This window comes from Pituophis catenifer, unplaced genomic scaffold (genome assembly GCF_029215685.1).
Source record: "Pituophis catenifer annectens isolate HBS135680 unplaced genomic scaffold, rPitCat1.0.hap2 SCAF_6, whole genome shotgun sequence".
Lineage (NCBI taxonomy): Eukaryota > Metazoa > Chordata > Lepidosauria > Squamata > Colubridae > Pituophis > Pituophis catenifer.
In genome coordinates this window covers 43,795,500-43,816,200 of record NW_027256886.1, presented here as the reverse complement: position 1 = coordinate 43,816,200, position 20,701 = coordinate 43,795,500, and the positions used below count along the sequence as shown (strand labels likewise).

Genomic DNA, 20,701 nt, shown 5'->3' with positions numbered 1-20,701 from the left:
TATATTTAAGTAATGCTCATTGAATAAACACAGCTGGTGTCGCACAATATATTAACATGGCTTATGTTTATACATCACAATGGCTGATCCATAAGAGGTGCTAAGCCAAATGCATTCTTTGGTCAGGGTTTAGTCACTGCAAGCCAATTCTGTTCAATGGTACAATTACATATACAGTGATGTATATATGTAACTATATATATAGAAAAGCCCAACATATTGTCCTAAAATTCAATTCACACAGTTTCGTTAAAAAACTTCAGTTTTCATTAGCCTTTTCTCTTTCGGAATAGGAAGATTAAACGTGAAATCTTCTCCTCCCCCACCTTTACCTATTTCAGCTACTGTACTCAAAAGGATCGCACAGCCGCTTCTATGAGCCCCCACTTTTGTGCTCCATAAGAGGCGATTAGTGCAGCATTTCCTCTCAAGCAGGGGTTGTTGGGAAGTGTAGTGTTTTGGACAGTCTCGGCTGCTTCTCAGGAGCTCCCGGGAACTACATTTCCCGTTTACAGGAGCCGGAGAACAACGGAGCTTTCTCTCTAACCGCGCTGGCTGCGGCCTTGCACTAAGCGAGAAAGAGAGAGGCTTGGGGGAGGGGCGGCGTTAGGCCCAAGGCCGGCTGAGGCCCGGAGCTGGCGGGGGAACGGCAGCTACACCAGAGGCGAATTGGCGAGGCTATGGACCCCGCCGAGGCTGTGGTACAAGAGAAAGCCCTGAAATTCATGGTAAGAAGGAAAAGAGTGGGGAGGGGATTGAAAGGAGAAAAGGGGGTTGGCAATGGCTGTGGCTGGTAATGGTAGTACCGTAGGAAGCCGAGGAGGATGGGGACTTGTGGAGAAGGAGAGATTTATACGGGTTCACTAACAAGTCATAAGGGCAACAGTTATCTTTTAAATGAGCCCAGAGGAAAAAAACAAACATTGGGAAATTGAGATTCTTACGGGATACTGAGAAAATAAAGGAAAGCAAGCAAATCGTAGGTTTCTCCATCAGGTTCCCCCCCCCCCCCTTTCCATAGATGATCCTCGGTTGTAGTGGAAAAGAAGTTCCCTGATTTGGGTTTTCTTTCTGTTTAGTTTTTTTTTAATAACGGATTTTATAGGAATCTGGACTGAAGGCCTGGCTTTTATAATGAAGGAGCCCAGAAGGCCAAGTTTTGGATCAGAACATTGTGAGGTACATGTTGGAAGATGGGATGGGATTTAGGAAAAATGAAAATGCTTGTTATTTTTTGAGGGGCTTGATTAGATTAGCACCTGAACAACACAGGATAAGAAGCATTTTATACAAATGTTTTTTTAAAAAAAACATTAGCAAGCCTAACTAAGATACAGAAGAATTTATGTAGTGTTTGGTATCAAAGAGGTTTGCAATTTTACAAAGTAGATCATGATAGAAGGGCATTTTTATCAGTAAAATGCTGAGTTCTGTTATAAATATTGTATGATAGAATGTTAGATTAGTTACATTGCATTGGAAAAAGATTCTATTTGTGAGAGGGTTTTTTAAAGGCTAGATACATGGTTGCTAAATGTAACCAAGGAGTATAATCTCTACTCTGATGTATATGTTTAAGGCTGTTATTCTATGATGAGCAGTCTTTGCTGCCTTTCCTTATTGCAACTTGATGTCATATGACAGCAAAAGCTATGAGGACATTCTTCTCTCTAGGTACACACAAATTGGTGAGTTTGTGTAGAAACTACTACATTTCCACCCTCATTCCCCTGAAACCAAGATTGGTCTATCTCCAATCTTGTCATGTGTTGTAAGTAGAGTCATCTCTGAGTAGAAATTGTATCTAAAGCAATATACTCTATACCTGATCCACCTTTCTTCCCTGTTGCCCTAAAGCAGGGGTCTGCAACCTGCGGCTCTGGAGTCACATGTGACTCTTTCATCCCTCTGCTGCGGCTCCCTGTCACTCAAAATATGAGTCACAACCACCAATGTGCGACACCCACTGTCACGTGATTTATTGAGCTTTTCAACCCATCTTTTTTTTTCAGAGTTCAAAATGTTTTTGAAACATTTTGAAATAAAAATTTGTTTTCTCTATAGCAGTTCATTGATTTCATAAATGCAACACACTATCGTTTTTTTATACATAGCATAAAGGTAAAAAAAAGATATGCAGTGTTATCTTCATTTTAGATGTCAAAAAAGTTTTGTGACTCCCAGTGTTTTCTTTTCTGTGGGTAACGGGTCCAAAAGGCTCTTTGAATGTTTAAGTTTGCCGACCCCTACCCTAAAGGCTTTCATCCTGCTTTCATTGATATGCCAAGAAATCTGCATTTCCCGGGCATCTCTTTTGGACCAGTCACTCTCTCACAACCCAACTCAGCTCACAAAGTAGTTGTGCAAAAAAATAGGAGGGAGGAAGGTGTATGGAATATGTTTGCTGCCTTGAGTAATTTGAATAAATAATGGTGGATACAAATACATTTATTCAATAACCAGTATATCCAATATCTGCACTAGTACTACCAATTATGAGTTCTGAGAAAGGTAGCCCACCCAAACCAAAATGCTGATCAGTGGTTGGTCTGCCTGAATCATAAGTCTTGTATGGCAAAGCAATAGGCAATGTTTTAATTTCATGGGAGCCAGTGACATGTATTTTTCCTATAAAGCTTGCAGGTATTGCATGTTTCCTAGTTTTCATATTATACAATTTAAAGGTAATCTCTCAGAATTTGGGAGAAACAAGCTGTAAGGCAGTGGAATTATGGTGGGCAGTATGTACAGTCAGAAAACTGATCCTTGCAGGCATTGGAAAATTGTATGTTCTCATATTGAAAACAAGAGGGGAGAGCTAAGCCTCAATTTCAGAAAGTATAAAATAGCTGAATAAATTTACAGTGTTAAACTATTGCTGCTGTAGGGTGTGATTGATGAAAGACTGCCAGGGTATACATAAAAGTAGTTTTCAGTGTCACTATATTTGAAATTTGAGATTTGGAAGCTAAAATCTATTCTACTGCCTAGTCTAGTTAATACCTTTGAAGAGGCAAATAATAGCTTCCAGCCAAAATGTTTTTTGTTACTCATGTTTGAGAATGTAACCTGTATTTATTGAAAGGACATCATATGAGTTTGGTAGTCTAGGATATACTTCCTTTATTGTTATATATTCATGTTAATGAATATGATATGTTTTTTCACACCTATGGCTATTGTATCTATCATCTGGACAAATAGACTAATGAGGGAAAAGATATTAGATACTTCTGCCCTTCATAAGAAACATTCCTGATCTACTTTTTTTTTTGGAATACCATTTTCCAGATAGATTTGGTCTATTCTTAAAAATACCTATATTTATCTTCATAAAACATTGAAAAATGGTTTTTTCTATGGGAAGAAGGACCTCTAAGTAATTTTTTGTGATTTAAAGCTAGAATTTTTTTTGGGAAGATTGCAGATTCTACAATTAGTATATCTTTGGGTTTTGAAATGTTCTTAAAATCAAAGTTTTATATATTTCATCATTATTTGTATTGGCTATACTTGATCGGCACAATACTAATCAAAAGTTGATTTACCTAATAGTTAAAATCATTTAACAAGCAGCTACTCTACCCTTTCTTCTTTTGGTCCTTGGAAGACCACCAGGTGAAATCCATCTCTGATAAACCCTGAATTACCATTATAGCTTTATTTGTGAAGTTTTCCTGACAAGTCTTCACCAATTTATGGCATTGGATTTAAAAGATTTAGGGTATGACTATTTCTTGTTTTCTGATTATGCATACAATCATTTGTTAACCATTATTAGTAAAAATACTGGTCATTCAGCCTAAAGAGGAGCAGTCAACAACTAAAAGGCAAGATTAGTAAATGTGACTTGAACATTTTCTGACCAACACTATGGTCCTCCCTTTTCCAGGATATTTGTGGTTATTGGGGAAGAAATGTTTTCCTCTGGAGGGACAGCAGATCACTTTGACTACTTTGCCTAATTATACAGTGGCGGGGGGAGGCAGATTGCTTCAACTCTTGCTTGGTTTTTGCCCAAATTGTTTGGGATACTGTAATCAGGAATGTGGAAAAGAGCAGATGGAGTCAGCAGTAAACTCACAAGCATCTTCAGTCAGCCAGTAGGGACTCAAGTGATTTTTCCTCCTATCCCTCATTCTCTATGCTGCTTCTGGGCATTTTCACAGAGGTTCCCTTCATTTTAGAAACTGATAGTTGATCTTTTTTGCATGGGTGTGAATGCATCTGCTTGTGTATGGATCTTTTCAATGTCTCTCTCAACTGCAAACTGTAGAGGTCATAATATCTTTCTCTAAGAAGAAGACAAGTATGATGAATGTTTCACGCAAGGAGAAAACTTTCATTCAGAGTTTGTGGGGAAGGAAAAAGTAAGAAAGCTAAAAGAAAGGAACAGAACTATTCTTGAACAGATAAAAGATAGCCAACCATCCTTGCTGTTACGTCTTCAAAAGAAACCTAACCGCTGGCTTTTTTGGGGTATTTGTCCAGGTGTTTGTATTGTAGATTGATTTGAGTTGCATCAAAATGTTTTTCAGAAGAGAATTCCTATTACAATGCAATGCCAAATGAAGTACTTTTCTTTTGATTCCAGGTATGTTGTATAAGCATAGGGATTGTTGGTCAAGAGAGCTACTCTATGCTTTCTGGTTTCTTGATCTTGCAGACTGTATGTAATATAAGGGTGCCACAAGCAATAATAAAAATACTGCATTAACAATAATACACTATTAAATCCTTTCAGGTTGGGCTATTTTTAAGCAAATAGTTTCTTGACTCGTTATTATTGAGTATACATATTCTGTATAAACCAGCTTTAATCAGGATATAATTAAACATAAAATACTGAATAGTATCATATTGTAAGTAAAGGGTATTCTGAGGATGTAGGCTGGGCAGTTCCAGCTTTTCTACGATAAAATATATATTACTTTTTTAGCATATGGGAATAAAAACTATAAAATGACTTGAAAAGATTTTCAGAGCTTATGCAAATATAAGAAAAATACCATAGATGGTTTGTATTTTCTGTAATTTAACCTGAATTGGGTCTTGGATCTTTGGTAATCTTTGGACAAAGTCCCTATCCCATCTCCTTCATATTGAATCATTTTCAAGGAATCTCTTTATTAACTTTTCACTCTGATTAGTTGTTTGGCACCAATCCTTAGCATTATTAGTGATCACTATCATTGCCCTTCAAATATTTTTGAGGACCTTCCCAGTTACTCAGCTTATTTGGAAACAAATATTTTAGGTGAGCTTCATGGATTAGTTTATGACGTTACTGCCTTGAATACTAATACCCTCAAGGACATCCCTGTTGAAAACTTGTATTTCATCCATATTGCTGTATGCTGTAAATTATATATTATTTGTTAAGAGTTTTAGACAATCACAATTATATGGTATATGGCTTGTCTCATAAATGTCTTTAATGCTAATGATAGGTTAGGAGCTTCTCCAGTGGAGTTTTTATCTTTCCATGGACAGGAATTGGTTTATTAATCTTTCATGTCCATTCTTGGTGGATAAACTGTTTAACAAGCAAGAGAATGATCACTCAGCTTATTACATGCCATTGGCTTCAGAAATGACCTTGAATATCAATTACATAGATATTTCACAATTTTTCCCTATTTCTAGTTCAAATTTCTCTTACTTTACCACAGAATTTTAAAAAATATCTATATTTGTATATCTATAGCAAAATTATTGCAGACCAGGGTTAGAAATTCAGAGGGTCCTCTTCTGAATTGAAGTTAAAATTGATTAAGTTGCTAAAGTTATCTCAAGAACAAAACAAAGCATGCAGAATATGACTTTTTAAATTCTTATAAATTCATTTACTAATTGTGGCCATAAACTATGTCTGTATGCAATGAAATAATATGTGGTGTCATTATACAGTTCGTGTGTTTCTGCTTCCATTTCAGGTTGTTTGTTTCAGTACATGCACTGCATATGCTCTGTCCTGGGTCATATGGCCAGGATAGAGATGGACATAGAATGGAGCAATTGACAATGTTCTGAGATACCTCCTAACTTCCTATTCCACAGGGATTTTTGGGGGGGAGGGGGAGATTTTTTATGAAATATTTATTTTCTTCTGCTCCTAGCTAATTCAGTCCATTTTTAAACTCTGACTTTCTTTTGCATTCTTATCATACCAGATTTGTTCCTGCTCAGTTTAGTTTTTGGAGAATTGTCCTGCTGATGGAGTCCTTTTACATGATTTCTTTCATACATTATATTTGGTTAGGAAAAATAGAAACGTTTTTAGACATTTTAAGTGTTGCTGTAGTGTAGCCAGTAATTCTTACAGTAATAAAACTTTAAGAGACTATCTTTGTATACCAAGAGCAGTAAAATTAGTACCCTTCAGATGTTTTACATAATGAAGTCCTCAGCCAGCAGTTCTAAGTAATGTGAGCGTTGTAGTCCAAATCTATGAAAGTAGGTTTCCCACAGACAAATTATTTCATTTCTGTCAGACTCCATGCCCCACCTAATCTTATCCCCTATTTTGAAGATTCCTGAATATGAAACCTATATACATACACAGATACATGCTGTTTAATATATACTGATCACATTGTTTCCTTTCATGATAAGCAACAATACTATGTATTGAAAAGGAGTTAAAAAATAAAGTGTGAACATGGTTACTTGTATCTATGATGCAGGTGGCATTTCTACTGACCATAAGATATTATACTTTTTAGTTCTGGCACATTTTGGTCAGTGTGCCCTAAATGTAATCAAAGTCCAGTGTTACCTCAAACATACTCGTGGTAATCTGTACAATAGCATTTCTTTAGATTAGCCCTTGCAAGGCAGTACAGGTAGTCCTCAATTTACAACAGTTCATTTAGTGACTGAAGTTACAATGGCATTGAAAAAAATGATTTATGACCGTTTTTCATACTTATGACCATTGTAGTGTCCTGTGGTCATGTGATCAAAATTCAGATGCTTGGCAACTGTCTCATATTTATGACCATTGCAGTGTTCTGGGATCATGTGATCACCTGTTGCAACCTTCTGACAAGCAAAGTCAATGAGGCAGCCAGATTCACTTAGCAACTGTGTTATTAACTTAACAACTGCAGTGATTCACATAACAACTGTAGCAAGAAAGATTGTAAAATGGGGCAAAACTCACTTAACAAATGTTTTTGTTTCTAGAAAGGGCTTCTAGTCAGCACTAAAGGAACTATATCCGTGATGGTGAATCTATGGCACGCATGCCCAAAGTGGCACACAAAGCCATGGCGCCCAGCACGCGTGGCCTTGCCTGTTTGTCTTCCAGGTTTCTGGTGGTCATGCGTGTGCAACGATCAGGTGTCCTTTGTGCACACGGCAGCTGATCATTGAGCGCATGCACACTAGAACCCGGAAGTTCAGCTTTTCCGGAGTGTGGCCCTGATGAGCATGCATGCGTGCAATGTTTCCGCACGATGGCAATGTTGCCATCACTATACTATATAATCTTTTCTCTTTTGAAAGAAGTTGATCATCAAGTTCCATCATTTTTACCATTTTTAATCACAGGAAATTAATATGGAGCTTCACATTTTATAGAGGCAATCTCATAAAATAAAAGGGATAAGTGTAGCTCAATATTCCACATGAAATTGTGTCCACTTTTTTTTTTTTACTGAAAACTTCAAAGAAGTTAAGATGGTAGATATTATCCTGAAGAACTAAATGGAGTGATAAGGAGCAACCTCAGCCATCAGGTTGGCAAATTGATGTTTTATAATTGCAATGCCTGCTATGGCAACGATTCTGTATTTGTAGCCAAAATATATTCTCAGATCTGCCTACCAACTAGATTGATGGATATATGAAAAATATCTGATAACCATTAATGTATTTTGTAGTTGTTTGATCATTATGCATAGTTTTTATTTGGCAGGTGTCTATTTATTGTTAGGAATGTAAAGTTAGGTTCCATTGTTACGTATATAATCCTCCCTACACATTTGGTCTTTATCCAAATTCCTCCTTTTAACAATGTTGAAAAAGTGATAGGAATGAGGTTTTTATATCTCTGCTCAAATCTTATTAATCCAAACATTCATTTTATATTTCCTTTAGCTTGCATTTTTTCATATACATGCATACAAAGAAAGCCAGGAACATCTTCTAAGAGAGTTGTGCAAACTTGGAAAAAAAGTTCCCATTATTTTTCATTATTCAAATAGAAATGCTTCTTATATGTTCCTGAACATCTTTGAGCACATTTTTAAAGGATTATACAGCTGTAATAATGATAGTGGATGCATCTTTCAGTATGTAAGGATCATGTGCATATTGGTTTCTTAAATGTATTTTTTAAAGATGGATGCTTAACATTTTAGAACAGCTGTGCTCAGTATGTACACTATAAATCCAATAAACATTTCATAATTAATCTATGTTGAAGTATTTAATTTAAGAAATCCATAAACCTAGAACAGTTCCTTGAGTTTGTTTTGACATAAATTGTGCTGTAATTTGCAAGGATAGTATGGATGAGATTAATGTCCAATGTGTATTTTTGAGAAAAAATTCAAATTGCATGCATGATTCTTAAAAGCACAGAGGAATAGGCAGAATTTTGAGTAAATAAAGTTCTAAAGTCCTCTATGTGTGACTGCATCAAAAATGAATTTCTTTTTCTTCCAAAGTAGCTTCAAATGGTTTTGCTAAATGTAGGAATGTTGTGATGATTATCTTTTTAATTAAAATGAGAAATCTTTGTTTAAAGTGGCATTCTTTTTTTTTACGGCCTCTTACAGTCTCTATAACAATCATTTCTTAAGTCTGAATGTTTTTAATTCCAGGAATCCATTTATATAAAACTATGCTTAGACTTAATTAAAGAACAATTTCTTACAAAGCTTGTAAATAGCCAGGAAAAAGGGAAGGACAGAAAATAAAACTGACATTCATGCAAACAAACTGATTCTTACAAGGTATGTAATATGCTATAAAAATACAATAAAGCCTTTTTTTTAAATAAGAGTTCATATTTTCTGATCCTTGTTTTCAAAGGTATTTAAGAATGATATCAAAGTTCTGTGATTCAACATCTGTTTTCTTGAATCGGCCAGTAGCTACTTCAGGTTTCACATAATTAGCAGTGCACATAGCTAAACTACATTTGTTTAGATGTCTAATTAAAAATACCTTTGCAATTCATTATTAGATTTCTTTTGTCTTAGTTCTGTCATATTTTGAGTGCCTTTTTAAAAAAGACAGTTGTGGATAATTTAATTGGAAGACATGAATTATACTTCTTGGTTTCACATTTTTTATTTTGAATTGAAGGTTTTTAAGTAACCAAGTTAACAACAAAAATTCTTGAATTTCTATTAAAACCCCCAATAGCATCTTTCTTGAGGTTATTATCTCCTTTACCATTTCATAGACTTTAAATTCAGGAACTTATGGAGGATCCTTAGATTCTTTTTTTTCACTTTCTTCAAAAAGTGGAAAATATTTCTTGAAGAATTTAGCAGTCTATGATTTTAATTTGTAGCCTTGGTAGTACAGGGGTTTAAGGCACCCTGTTATTAAGCTGGTTATTAAGACCAGCTGCCTGCAATTACTGCAGGGTTCGAATCTCGCCAAGGCTCAAGGTTGACTCAGCCTTCCATCCTTTCTAAGGTAGGTAAATTGAGGACCCAGTTGTGGGGGCAATAAGCTGACTTTGTATAAATATACAAAAGGATGAAGGCTATTGCTGAGCACATTGTAAACCGCCCTGAGTCTTCGGAGAAGGGCGGCATATAAATCAAATTTTTTTTAAAAAAAAATTAGATATCACAGTGATAATTTAGATGTGGGTATCTCTGAGTTTTGGAAGAGGGTAAATTTAGACGTTTATCATGCTGATAAATCAAGTCTTTCTTGTGTTGTCAATTACTGGCATCAGATTAGTTTGTCAGTCTTGAGAATACTGTACTATGGTCCTTATTTTAGGATGGCATTCTGGTCAAAGCAGGATGCAGTTAACCCATTTCTGTCATTAGTGCAGGTTTAGTGCTCTGTTATTAAACCACATCTGATAGTAGTGTTTGTGTATCTATAGCTAGGTTGATTAGTTGTCATCTTGAGTTAATCTGGAGCCATTGAGAATACATCACAGTGTACATTGAGACTACATCACAGAGACTACACTGCATAGTGGCACAGTGGTTACAGTGTAGTACTGCAAGCTACTTCTGCTGACTGCCGGTTGACTGCAATTTGGCAGTTCGAATCTCACCAGGCTCATGGTTGATTCAGCCTTCCATCCTTCCGAGGTCAGTAAAATGAGGACCCAAATTGTTGGGGGCAATATGCTGACTCTGTAAACCACTTAGAGAGGGCTGTAAAGCACTGTAAAATGATATATAAGTCTAAATGCTAATGCTATGCTATCTATAGATAAGTCTACAATTGTTAAATACCACTATTTTTATAAATGCTCTCTAGTTTTTTACTCATAAAAAACTGAGAAAACAGAATGGTTGCACCTAGCCTTTCTATTTATTTTGTGTGGTGGATATGAGTGGAATTTCTTCTTTTCCATGACCAGAATAGGCTATTGGAGAAAAGGAATGAGTGATATTGTTGTCTTCATTTCTGACAGTCTATAGACCAGGTGAGTGCTAAAGTGCCAGATTGGTTTAAGCTGCATGACAATCATAATTTGATCAAGTAGATAACTATAACATGCTTTGATTAATAATCAGAGTTGTCTTAATAGTCCATATACATATGTATTAACAATCTATATGTTCTATTAACATTTGTTCATCTGATTAAAAATATTTTGAAATATTTTATTTAGATTACAAGTAAAAATAGTAAAATGCCACAGTTGTAATTCTAATGGGAGTACCATTTTTGTTCTCTACTTGGTTATTCCTGCAAACTTTAGGAAAGAGTAGGTTGTAAATATAGGCTGACAGTAGTGCTAAAGCAAATATTAGGGTATCACAGTGCTTTGAGAATGAGTAAATGTCATATATTACTTGGTTATTTCTAGGAACACTTGCTGGAAACTCAGTGTAAACAGATCCATGTTTGTTTATGTCCACGTAGATATATTGTTCTCTTGCACATTTGGGGAATTATGTTTTGGAGGGAACTTTTTCAGCTGTGTACAAGAATTGGCTGCCTACATCATAACTGAAAGGATGTTTTCCAGTGCATTGCAGTTCTACTGTACAAATCGGTTCCTCATTCTTTCAGAATTTATATAAAATTTAAATAATAAATGTTTTGTATTTTTGTTCTAAGGTTTGCAAATGGATTTTTATTCTTGTATTTGAGCTACAGTACAAAGGAAATGTAGGGATCAAGTTAACAATGTTTTGGAGGCTTTTGTTTCATTCGCTTCATTAACTATATGCAATTAGTAAAAAGCAAATGGTGAATTTGCTAACACATCATTGAAGTATTTAGCTTCTTGGATTGAGAAAAGTGGAATTAGTGCTCCATGCCCTCTTTTAGCATCTATAATATAGGCAATAGGAAGAATAGGTTGACCTTAATATTTGTTTCCACTAAATCGCCGCCTTGCAGCATTTAGTTTGTACTGAATGAAAAGCTTAATTTCACGCCCTGATTAGTGCTAGTATATGCAGGTGGATATTTATTTTATATGGCTAAGCGGGTCTTCCTTGGCAAATTATTCACCAGCCAGCAGCACTATAATTTCTCATGAGTAGTTAGTGCTAAATTATAGTTCTTGTTAAGAAGCAAATCAAAACAATACTGGATGCTAACCTTTTGACTAGGTAGGAGTGATGGGAAGGCAAAGGCAATAGAGAGACAGCACAAGATTAGACTGAGGGAAAGTGAAGGTAATACAGGTAGTCTTTGATTTACAACCATTTATTTGGTGATCATTCAGACTTACAACTGCAATGAAAGAGTGATTTAGGATTGGTTTTCACACTGTTTTCGTGATTGTTGCAGCATCCCCACGGTCACATGCTCAAAATTCGGGCGCTTGACAATTAGCATGTACTTATGAGAGTTGCACTATCCTGAGGTCATGTGGTCACCATCGTAATCTTCACAGTCAGCTTCTGACAAGCAAAGTCAATGGGGAAAGTCAGATTTGCTTAATTAACTGAATGATTCACTTAACTTCAGTGATTTGCTTAAGTGTGGCAAAAAGGTCATAAAATGGAGTAAAACTCACTTAAGAACTGTCTTGCTTAATAACATAAATTTTGAAGTCAATTGTGGTTGTAAGTTGAGGACTATCTGTAGAGTTTTCTTTGTGTGTGAATGAAGAACCTGGAAGAAAATCAGCACATAGATGCTTTGGGCAGTCTTTACGTTCATTGTTGTGTGGGATGGGAAAGTGATCAGTGATCCCAGAGTAATAGTTTATGTTTTGTTTTATTTGCAAAGGATGGAAGATTACTTGTGTCTTTTTATGACTGAATCTGTGAGAGAATGCTTCTATTTCTTTATTCCAATATATCATTATATTTTGTTTTATAGCTGGATGGATGGATGGATGGATGGATAGATAGATAGATAGATAGATAGATAGATAGATAGATAGATAGATAGATTAGATTAAGGGAGTATTTTTGTTACAGGTTACTGCAAAGTAAATTTGCATTAGAATTATAAAAGAGGTGGATTTTATACTTTTATTAGAGGTAAGCAAAATGCGAATAAGAGTGTACAAACTTTTGACTTTGTAATTCTTCATCAGGCTAGCTGATACAAAAAGAAAGGGTTGGGAGAAGAAAAATAAAGGTCTGATCCTAGTCAGAAATCTCTATACATCACATAAGGTAAGAAACATATCTGAATTATAGTGAACCTGTTCAGTTTTCAGAAATGGGAAGGGAGGGGATTATGCTTGCTATTTTGTTAGTAAATGCTGTGTAATTTGAAACAGATACTGAGGTATAAAATCAATTTTCTCTCCTTTTCTCTCTTCCTCTCCCTCCCCTCAATCTTAGGCACTAAAATATTGTTTCCTAATAATTGTATAATATGTCACCTCTCCAAGATAAATCTAAACAGCAAACCTCATGGTTGTGCACAGCTTTTTCTTCCTTGGGTTTTGAATCTTTAGCCTGCTGAAAAGTAGTGAGAACTCAGAGAAATTGTGGAATGTTGGTTACTTGCAAGCAAGTATTGCCCAACTATGGAGTTGTGTTATTTTTGTTTTAATGAACCAAAGTGAACATTCATATATTATTTCAAGCATTGTAATATTGTATTGTTATGCAGCTAGTTTTCCACCTTAATTAAAAGTACTTCTGTTTCTTGTGCAACCAATCATTCTCTAGATACCTTTGCAAAACATATTTTCTCTATGTGGGACTGTTTTTTAAAAGGTTGTTGTAACTACAGCTAATCTAGGCACAACTGGAACAAAGCCAATCTGGGGCAGTCACTGGGACTGGAGATTTAATCTTCTGAGCTTTCGGATCCATGCTGGAGCCCATCTTTAGGGAACTTCTTTCTCACTAGAATGTGAGAGACTGACTCAGATTGGATCCTGAAACATTATCCTGGGAAATGTATATTCGCCTTCATTCATAACTGGTAAAGTCCACTTTGTGGGGAATTGAATCAAGCACTTGGCATTTGTCAAAGATAATTCTTTCAGAGATTTTCTTACGGATTTTCTTAAACATTCCAGATATTGGACATGATAATATATATGCTGCAGAACGGAATATTCCTTTTAGCTTAATCTTTACCTTTTGACCATGTAGCTTGTCCTGACTGGTGTAGTTAAGATCCATAGCTTTGCACATATTTATAAGACATTACTAAATAAATAATTTTAGCGAACCTGAGGCAGCCATTTAGATTTCCCACTTTAATAAATGCAAACAATACCACCCAATTCTCTCTTTTTCTCAGACCTAGTTTTTATCATTGGCAGTCACAACCATATAATTAAAGACACCAACAAATGGAAAATGGGATGGAACATGCAGAATCCTTTATACACTCTACAGAAGTAGGACAAGCAACACATAAGTTAGTTAATAGAAGATATTATTGCTTATTTTCATGCCAGAAATAATTACTACATTTGGAAATATTCAAACATTTTATAGGAGTACAACGGTAATTAAACAAATCACTCTGCAAGATTACCTCTAAATTGAAACATTCACTTATGTCGTCAAGTATCAATTGGCTAATGGGCAGCTTAAAAAAGAACATGGATGCTTTGTAGATAGGAAAGAGGAGGCAAAGAACAGTGTCTATATTTCTACCGAGTCTTAAATACACTGATAATGAAAACATCCCTTGCTTTCCTAGCGTTTTTCTGTTCCTTTAACTATGTTTTGGTTAATTTTACAATTGGCTACCCACCTGTTATAATACTTTTTATCATTAAACAAAATTAATTTTAAAAATGGTCTTGTGCTGTCTACTTTTAATGGAATTAGAGTTTCTGTAGTCCTATAATCTGCCTCATGAGGCTTGTCTGTCTTCTAGGAAGTACAGCATTGCATCATTAAAATATCACCCCCTGCTGAGAAAAAACATCAGTCCTGTTCACTAAATGGCAATGCTGAAGCGGTGACAAGTGTTTGTAAAAACTGTATTAAAAATTCATTTATTCTTAGCTAAGCATTTAGCTAAGCATAAATGAATTTAACAAATAATGGATAATAATAAATTACTGTGCTCTTGTTGTTAACAAATATGTCTGTGCGAAGGACCACATAAAAATAATAAATGTTCTTCCATCCCAGCAGTAGTTCTATGGTACCAAAAGGAAGCTGCAGTTCTGAATTCAGTAGCTTTGAAATGGAGAGCCTTGAAGCAAGATTGCTGGATGGGACTAGACTTCCTTAAAGAATTATGTGATCAAAATCATATTGCTGTGTTTATTTGACATTGTTCACCTAAAGCAGGGAATTTTTCATAATCAGTAGCCCCCTGACTCTCATATCAAAGGAATAACACTGCAAGGTTAATGTCAGCCACATTTTTTTTTTTGCTCTATATGTGATGCCAGAGTTGGCTCCATAATTTTCTCAGCTTGCTTTATTTCTCCTTTTTATGTATGGAGGAGAGGCAGATATTTAAGAACCTTTCTTGCACAAAAAGCCTTATTCTTTCTTGCTACATAATTAGCACTTGTTTATGACACAACCTCTGATCTGATTTTTAAAACAAATTGCACAGTAAAGAAGCTGATATTTAAACTGTATGGTAACCATGGCTCCAGCTGTGATTCAAATATTGTAAGCCTTCAGGGGTTGTATTAGGCTTTGAAAATAGGAACTGAGGCCTGTAATTTAATGTCTGTCTTTTAAAAACTGCATTTTTTTAGGAGAAAAAAAGAAATGCATTCCATAGAATTTAAAATATTGACTCATTCTGAGAAAACAGCCTTTTCAAACCTCACTAGAGACTACTCAGATCCATTAACTTAACTGTGGAAGAAGGAGCAAAGGAAGGCAATAAAACAAAAAATCCGTTAAAGATTGCAGGAAAATGATGACCGGTATGAAATCAGAGTGAGATAATGGCTTTATAACACTGGGAGGGAGAACATTGAGAAGGCAACCTTAAAAGTCAGGTAAAATATTCAAAACAACGTTTGAGTTTTAGTGTTAAAGTGAAATGCTGAAGATAGTTTAGCTGGATAATGCACTGAATTGTGTTGATGATAAATGGAATCATGCTTGTAAAATGTGTGTAGAAAGGTTGTGTTTCAATTTCTGCACAAAACAATTATGTTGACATGGTTAAGAAACTTTGAGGAATTGTTGTCAAGAAATCTTGGGATTTTTTGGCACCTCTCCCCCCACCCACCCACAACATTAGCACGAATGAATAAGGGAAAATCCTCAATATGCTGGAAGTGTGGAGAGACCATTGGGAATTACTACCACATGTGGTGGGAATGCCCAAAGGCGCAAAAATTTTGGAATTTACTAAAGAACTGACTGGAAGAAATTTTGTCAACAAATATAGCAGTCAAACTGGAATTTTTCTTACTGGAAATTATAGAAAGAAAATATAAGAAAGATACACATTATTTATTACTGCATATACTTACAGCGGCATGGATAGCCTTCGCTCAAAAATGGAAAGAGAAAGATATTCCAACTGAAGAGGAAATATTACTGAAAGTCTTTAATTGCGCAGAAATGGACAGACTCACTTTGGAACTCAAGGATAAAAGCGAAACTAAGTACTACAAAATATGGGAACAGTTTTATGATTTGGATAGATAACAAGAGGGTAGCCAAGACAAATGTATAGTGTTAGAACAAAAATATAGATGTTATTATAGATAAATGTATGTTTAAAAACTATATGAGTACTTATATGAGTACTAATATTATTGTAAAGTGACGGAAGATGTTTGGAACCAGTGATGTCATATCTATGTCCAATGTTTTTTTAATTTTGCATTATTAATAAAAAACTTTTTAAAAATAAAATAAAAAAGGATATCTTGGGATTTTTAAAACATTGGTTAGCAGTATTACTTTTACAATAAATACATGGGAGTGTTGAGTTCTTAACATAGGCAAGAAATGTTACAATCTTGACAATTAAAACTTTGTCCAGTCATCTCCTTTTAAAATGAAATTAATGCTATTGGTCCATTTTCTGCTGCTTTTCTTAAGGGTCTTCTGCTGCATTTTCTTAAGGATCATGTTACAATATCTCCTGACATGGTCCTATTTATGTTGTTTAAGTATCTTAGACACAGATACAGTCAGGTCCAGAAATATTGGGACATCGACACAATTCTAACATCTTTGGCTCTATACACCACCACAATGGAGTTGGAATGAAACAAACACAATGTGCGTTAACTGCAGACTGTCAGCTTTAATTTGAGGGTATGTACATTCAACTCAGGTGAACGGTGTAGGACTTAACAGCAGTTTGTATATGTGCCTCCCACTTGTTAAGGGACCAAAAGTAATGGGACAATTGGCTTCTCAGCTGTTCCATGGCCAGGTGTGTGATATTCCCTCATTACCCTAATTACAATATGTAGATAAAAGGCCCAGAGTTCATTTCAAGTATGCTATTTGCATTTGGAATCTGTTGCTGTCAACTCTCAAGATGAGATCCAAAGAGCTGTCACTATCCATGAAGCAAGCCATCATTAGGCTGAAGAAACAAAACAAACCCATCAGAGAGATAGCAAGAACATTAGGCGTGGCCAAAACAACTGTTTGAAACATTCTCAAAAAGAAGGAATGCACCGGTGAGCTCAGCAACACCAAAAGACCTGGGAGACCACGGAAAACAAGTGTGGTGGATGACCGAAGAATTCTTTCCCTGGTGAAGAAAATACCCTTCACAACAGTTGGCCAGATCAAGAACACTCTCCAGGAGATAGGTGTATGTGTGTCGAAGTCAACAATCAAGAGAAGACTTCACCAGAGTGAATACAGAGGGTTCACCACAAGATGTAAACCATTGGTGAGCCTCAAAAACAGGAAGGCCAGATTATAGTTTGCCAAACAACATCTAACAAAGCTTTCACAGTTCTGGAACAAGATCCTATGGACAGATGAGACCAAGATAAACTTGTACCAGAGTGATGGGAAGAGAAGAGTATGGAGAAGGAAAGGAATTGCTCATGATCCTAAGCATACCACCTCATCAGTGAAGCATGGTGGTGGTAGTGTCATGGCGTGGGCATGTATGGCTGCCAATGGAACTAGTTCTCTTGTATTTATTGATGATGTGACTGCTGACAAAAGCAGCAGGATGAATTCTGAAGTGTTTCGGGCAATATTATCTGCTCACATTCAGCCAAATGCTGCAGAACTCATTGAACGGTGCTTCACAGTACAGATGGACAATGACCCAAAGCATACTGCAAAAGCAACCAAAGAGTTTTTGAAGGGACAGAAGTGGAATGTTATGCAATGGCCAAGTCAATCACCTGACCTGAATCCCATTGAGCATGCATTTCACTTACTGAAAACAAAACTGAAGGGAAAATGCCCCAAGAACAAGCAGGAACTGAAGACAGTTGCAGTAGAGGCCTGGCAGAGCATCACCAGGGATGAAACCCAGCGTCTGGTGATGTCTATGCGTTCCAGACTTCAGGCTGTGATTGACTGCAAAGGATTTACAACCAAGTATTAAGAAGGGAAAGTTTGATTTATGATTATTATTCTGTCCCATTACTTTTGGTCCCTTAACAAGTGGGAGGCACATATGCAAACTGCTGTAAGTCCTACACCGTTCACCTGAGTTGGATGTACATACCCTCAAATTAAAGCTGACAGTCTGCAGTTAATGCACATTGTGTTTGTTTCATTCCAACTCCATTGTGGTGGTGTATAGAGCCAAAGATGTTAGAATTGTGTCGATGTCCCAATATTTCTGGACCTGACTGTATATGTACAGATATATGTGGGTACACTTACGAGATTCAGACAATTTCTGTGCATGTATAAAAGCAATTTTTCTACATTATCTGGAAAATGTGAATTGAATCAACCTGATTTGGTTCAGATCTCAATACTGAAACTGATGAGCTTTTTAAAATCAAACAAATGAGTGATTCAAAATGGATTTTGACTGACATACCATGGCAGTTTAACATCAGTGTGCTCTACATGGGGCTGCCCTTGAAGATCACCCAGAAGCTACAACTTGTCCAGAATGCAGTGGTGAACATAGTAATGGGTGCCCCTAGGTTTACAAGTTGCCTGTTTTTACCTCTAAAATTCTATATGGCCAGAGCTAGCTTGTCTGCAGGGCCACTTTTCCCTAAGAACATCTACACACCCTATCAGATTAGTTAGGGTAGCCATGCACTTGATCCCCTACCTTAAACATTGCCACCCTAAGGCAGCTAGGAAGCACCTCTCTTTCATGGCACCCCATGCCACATGGTACATACTTCTCCCTGAATTTTAGCAGACCTCTACCCTCCTAGCCTTCTGAAAAGCACTAAAGACTTTGCTTTCCCAACAAGCACTGGGATAGTTGCTTTCCCAACAAGCACTGGGATAATTCTGTATTGACAGTGTAAAGTCCGTTGGGAAGTCGCTGAATGAGAGTCTTTTTAAAAACTCAGACTTATAGTTCCTGCCAGAATATAGGATAAAACAGAAATGGAATAGGGAAAAGTTGCCTTAAGAATTGGGTTTTTTTTTGCTTTTCCTAATAGTATATAGAAGACTGTTGGCTTTTTCAATTAAACATTGTTATTTTATTAAAGTTATGGCTTTTTTTTCCAAAGAAGTATACTTTCCTGTTATGTACTGCAGATTCATTCAAGCATCAGTTACCAATTGTGATGAGGAAAAAAAAGGATGAAACGTGTATCCCAATCTATCACAGCCCACCCTTTCATCAGATACAAATATATATGACATTGAGTCATTCCCTACCCACCCCATACCAAATGTCTGTGTATTAGATTCTTCTATTAACTTGGTGGTGGTGCAATGATTAGAATGCAATATTGCAGGTTTACTCTGCCCACTGCCAGGAGTTTGATCCTGACAGGGCTCAAGGTTGACTCAGCCTTCCATCCTTCTGAGGTTGGTAAAATAAGGATCCAGATTGTTGTGGGGTAATATGCTGACATTGTAAACTGCTCAGAGTCAGCTGTAAAGCACTGTGGAGCAGTATATAAGTCTTAAGTGCTATTGCTGTTGTTTATTCTATTAACACGTATGTCATACATCCAAACATCACTAATGCATTGTTTGCAAGTACTACATTTTCATATTTTAGAGCAATGTGAACACCAGTTTTCATAACCTGTACGATAAAGCCACAGCCAATCCAGGTGCTGCCATCTTGGGGAAAAAGTTACATTTGTACTGTGCAGAAAATGACTTAAAGGGTTGCAAAAAACCTGAAGTGGTTTCATTGGGTAACCTGAATCAAAATGTTTGCTCCAAATCAGATTAGATGCAGAGTATGTTGAGGTGAGAGTCGTATGTCCCTTATTATATTTTACCAAAGATTTTAGTCTACTATACTGATAAATCTATTGGGATGGAGCCTTTATAGAATGTTAAGGTTTTTTTCCTTGTAATTATAGTTCTATTACTGTATTTTGCACTTATACCTTACTTGAAAATTATATCAGAATATTTGTTTGATGTTTATTATCACCTGGAACAAAGTTTAGAATAGCCAGGTCCCAATATAAAAGGAGGTCTCTTATGTCTATTTTTTCCTAGCCACGAATACACATGCCTAAAGATGGATTCCAACTTACATCTTCTGGATACCAAGCATGGCTAAAACAGGTTGGACTTTATTACTGTTTCTTATTTATGGTTAGAGTTTGCACCAGAAACATGTGCTTGTTTCATTAGTCAAGTATATACAGAATTCAACTCTTATTCTGTAATCAAATACCAGTGCCATTTCTGTATTCATGTGCGTTTTGTGTCTGCATGCTGTGTACATTTCCACTTCTCATGAGTAAAAGTTCAAACAAGGATCATCAGAAGGGAGAGTGGAACAATACCTAGAAAGATGGGAAACAACAACTTAGATTGCCAAATTAAAATTAACCTTCAAGTGTGAAGATCTGTAGTGGTGGTAATAACAGGGAGGGCAATGGGTTAATACACAGGAGACTTACATCTAGAGCCTAATTCAGATTTGATTGGGTAAAACAAGTGTGGACATTTGCTCATATCCCATAACAATCCTGCAGTTTGACACAATCTGACACTATTGGGAGTCCCTGCTCAGACGTAGT

The 20,701-nt window shown here is 36.1% G+C and overlaps 1 protein-coding gene across 3 annotated transcripts in view; it reads left to right on the top strand.

Moving 5' to 3' along the window:
- The first annotated feature begins 580 nt into the window (after positions 1-580).
- BTRC (beta-transducin repeat containing E3 ubiquitin protein ligase) overlaps positions 581-20,701 on the top strand; it is a 160,148-nt gene continuing 140,027 nt past the window's right edge. Inside the window, exons 1-2 of one of the 3 annotated variants that reach the window (XM_070945289.1) lie at positions 581-728; positions 20,172-20,240. In XM_070945289.1, coding sequence (XP_070801390.1) covers positions 681-728; positions 20,172-20,240 — 117 coding nt within the window. In that variant the 5' untranslated portion in view covers positions 581-680. Of the gene's footprint in view, positions 729-1,128; positions 1,180-20,171; positions 20,241-20,701 lie in introns of those variants that run through there. The other 2 variants (XM_070945290.1, XM_070945291.1) reach the window with 2 other exon arrangements.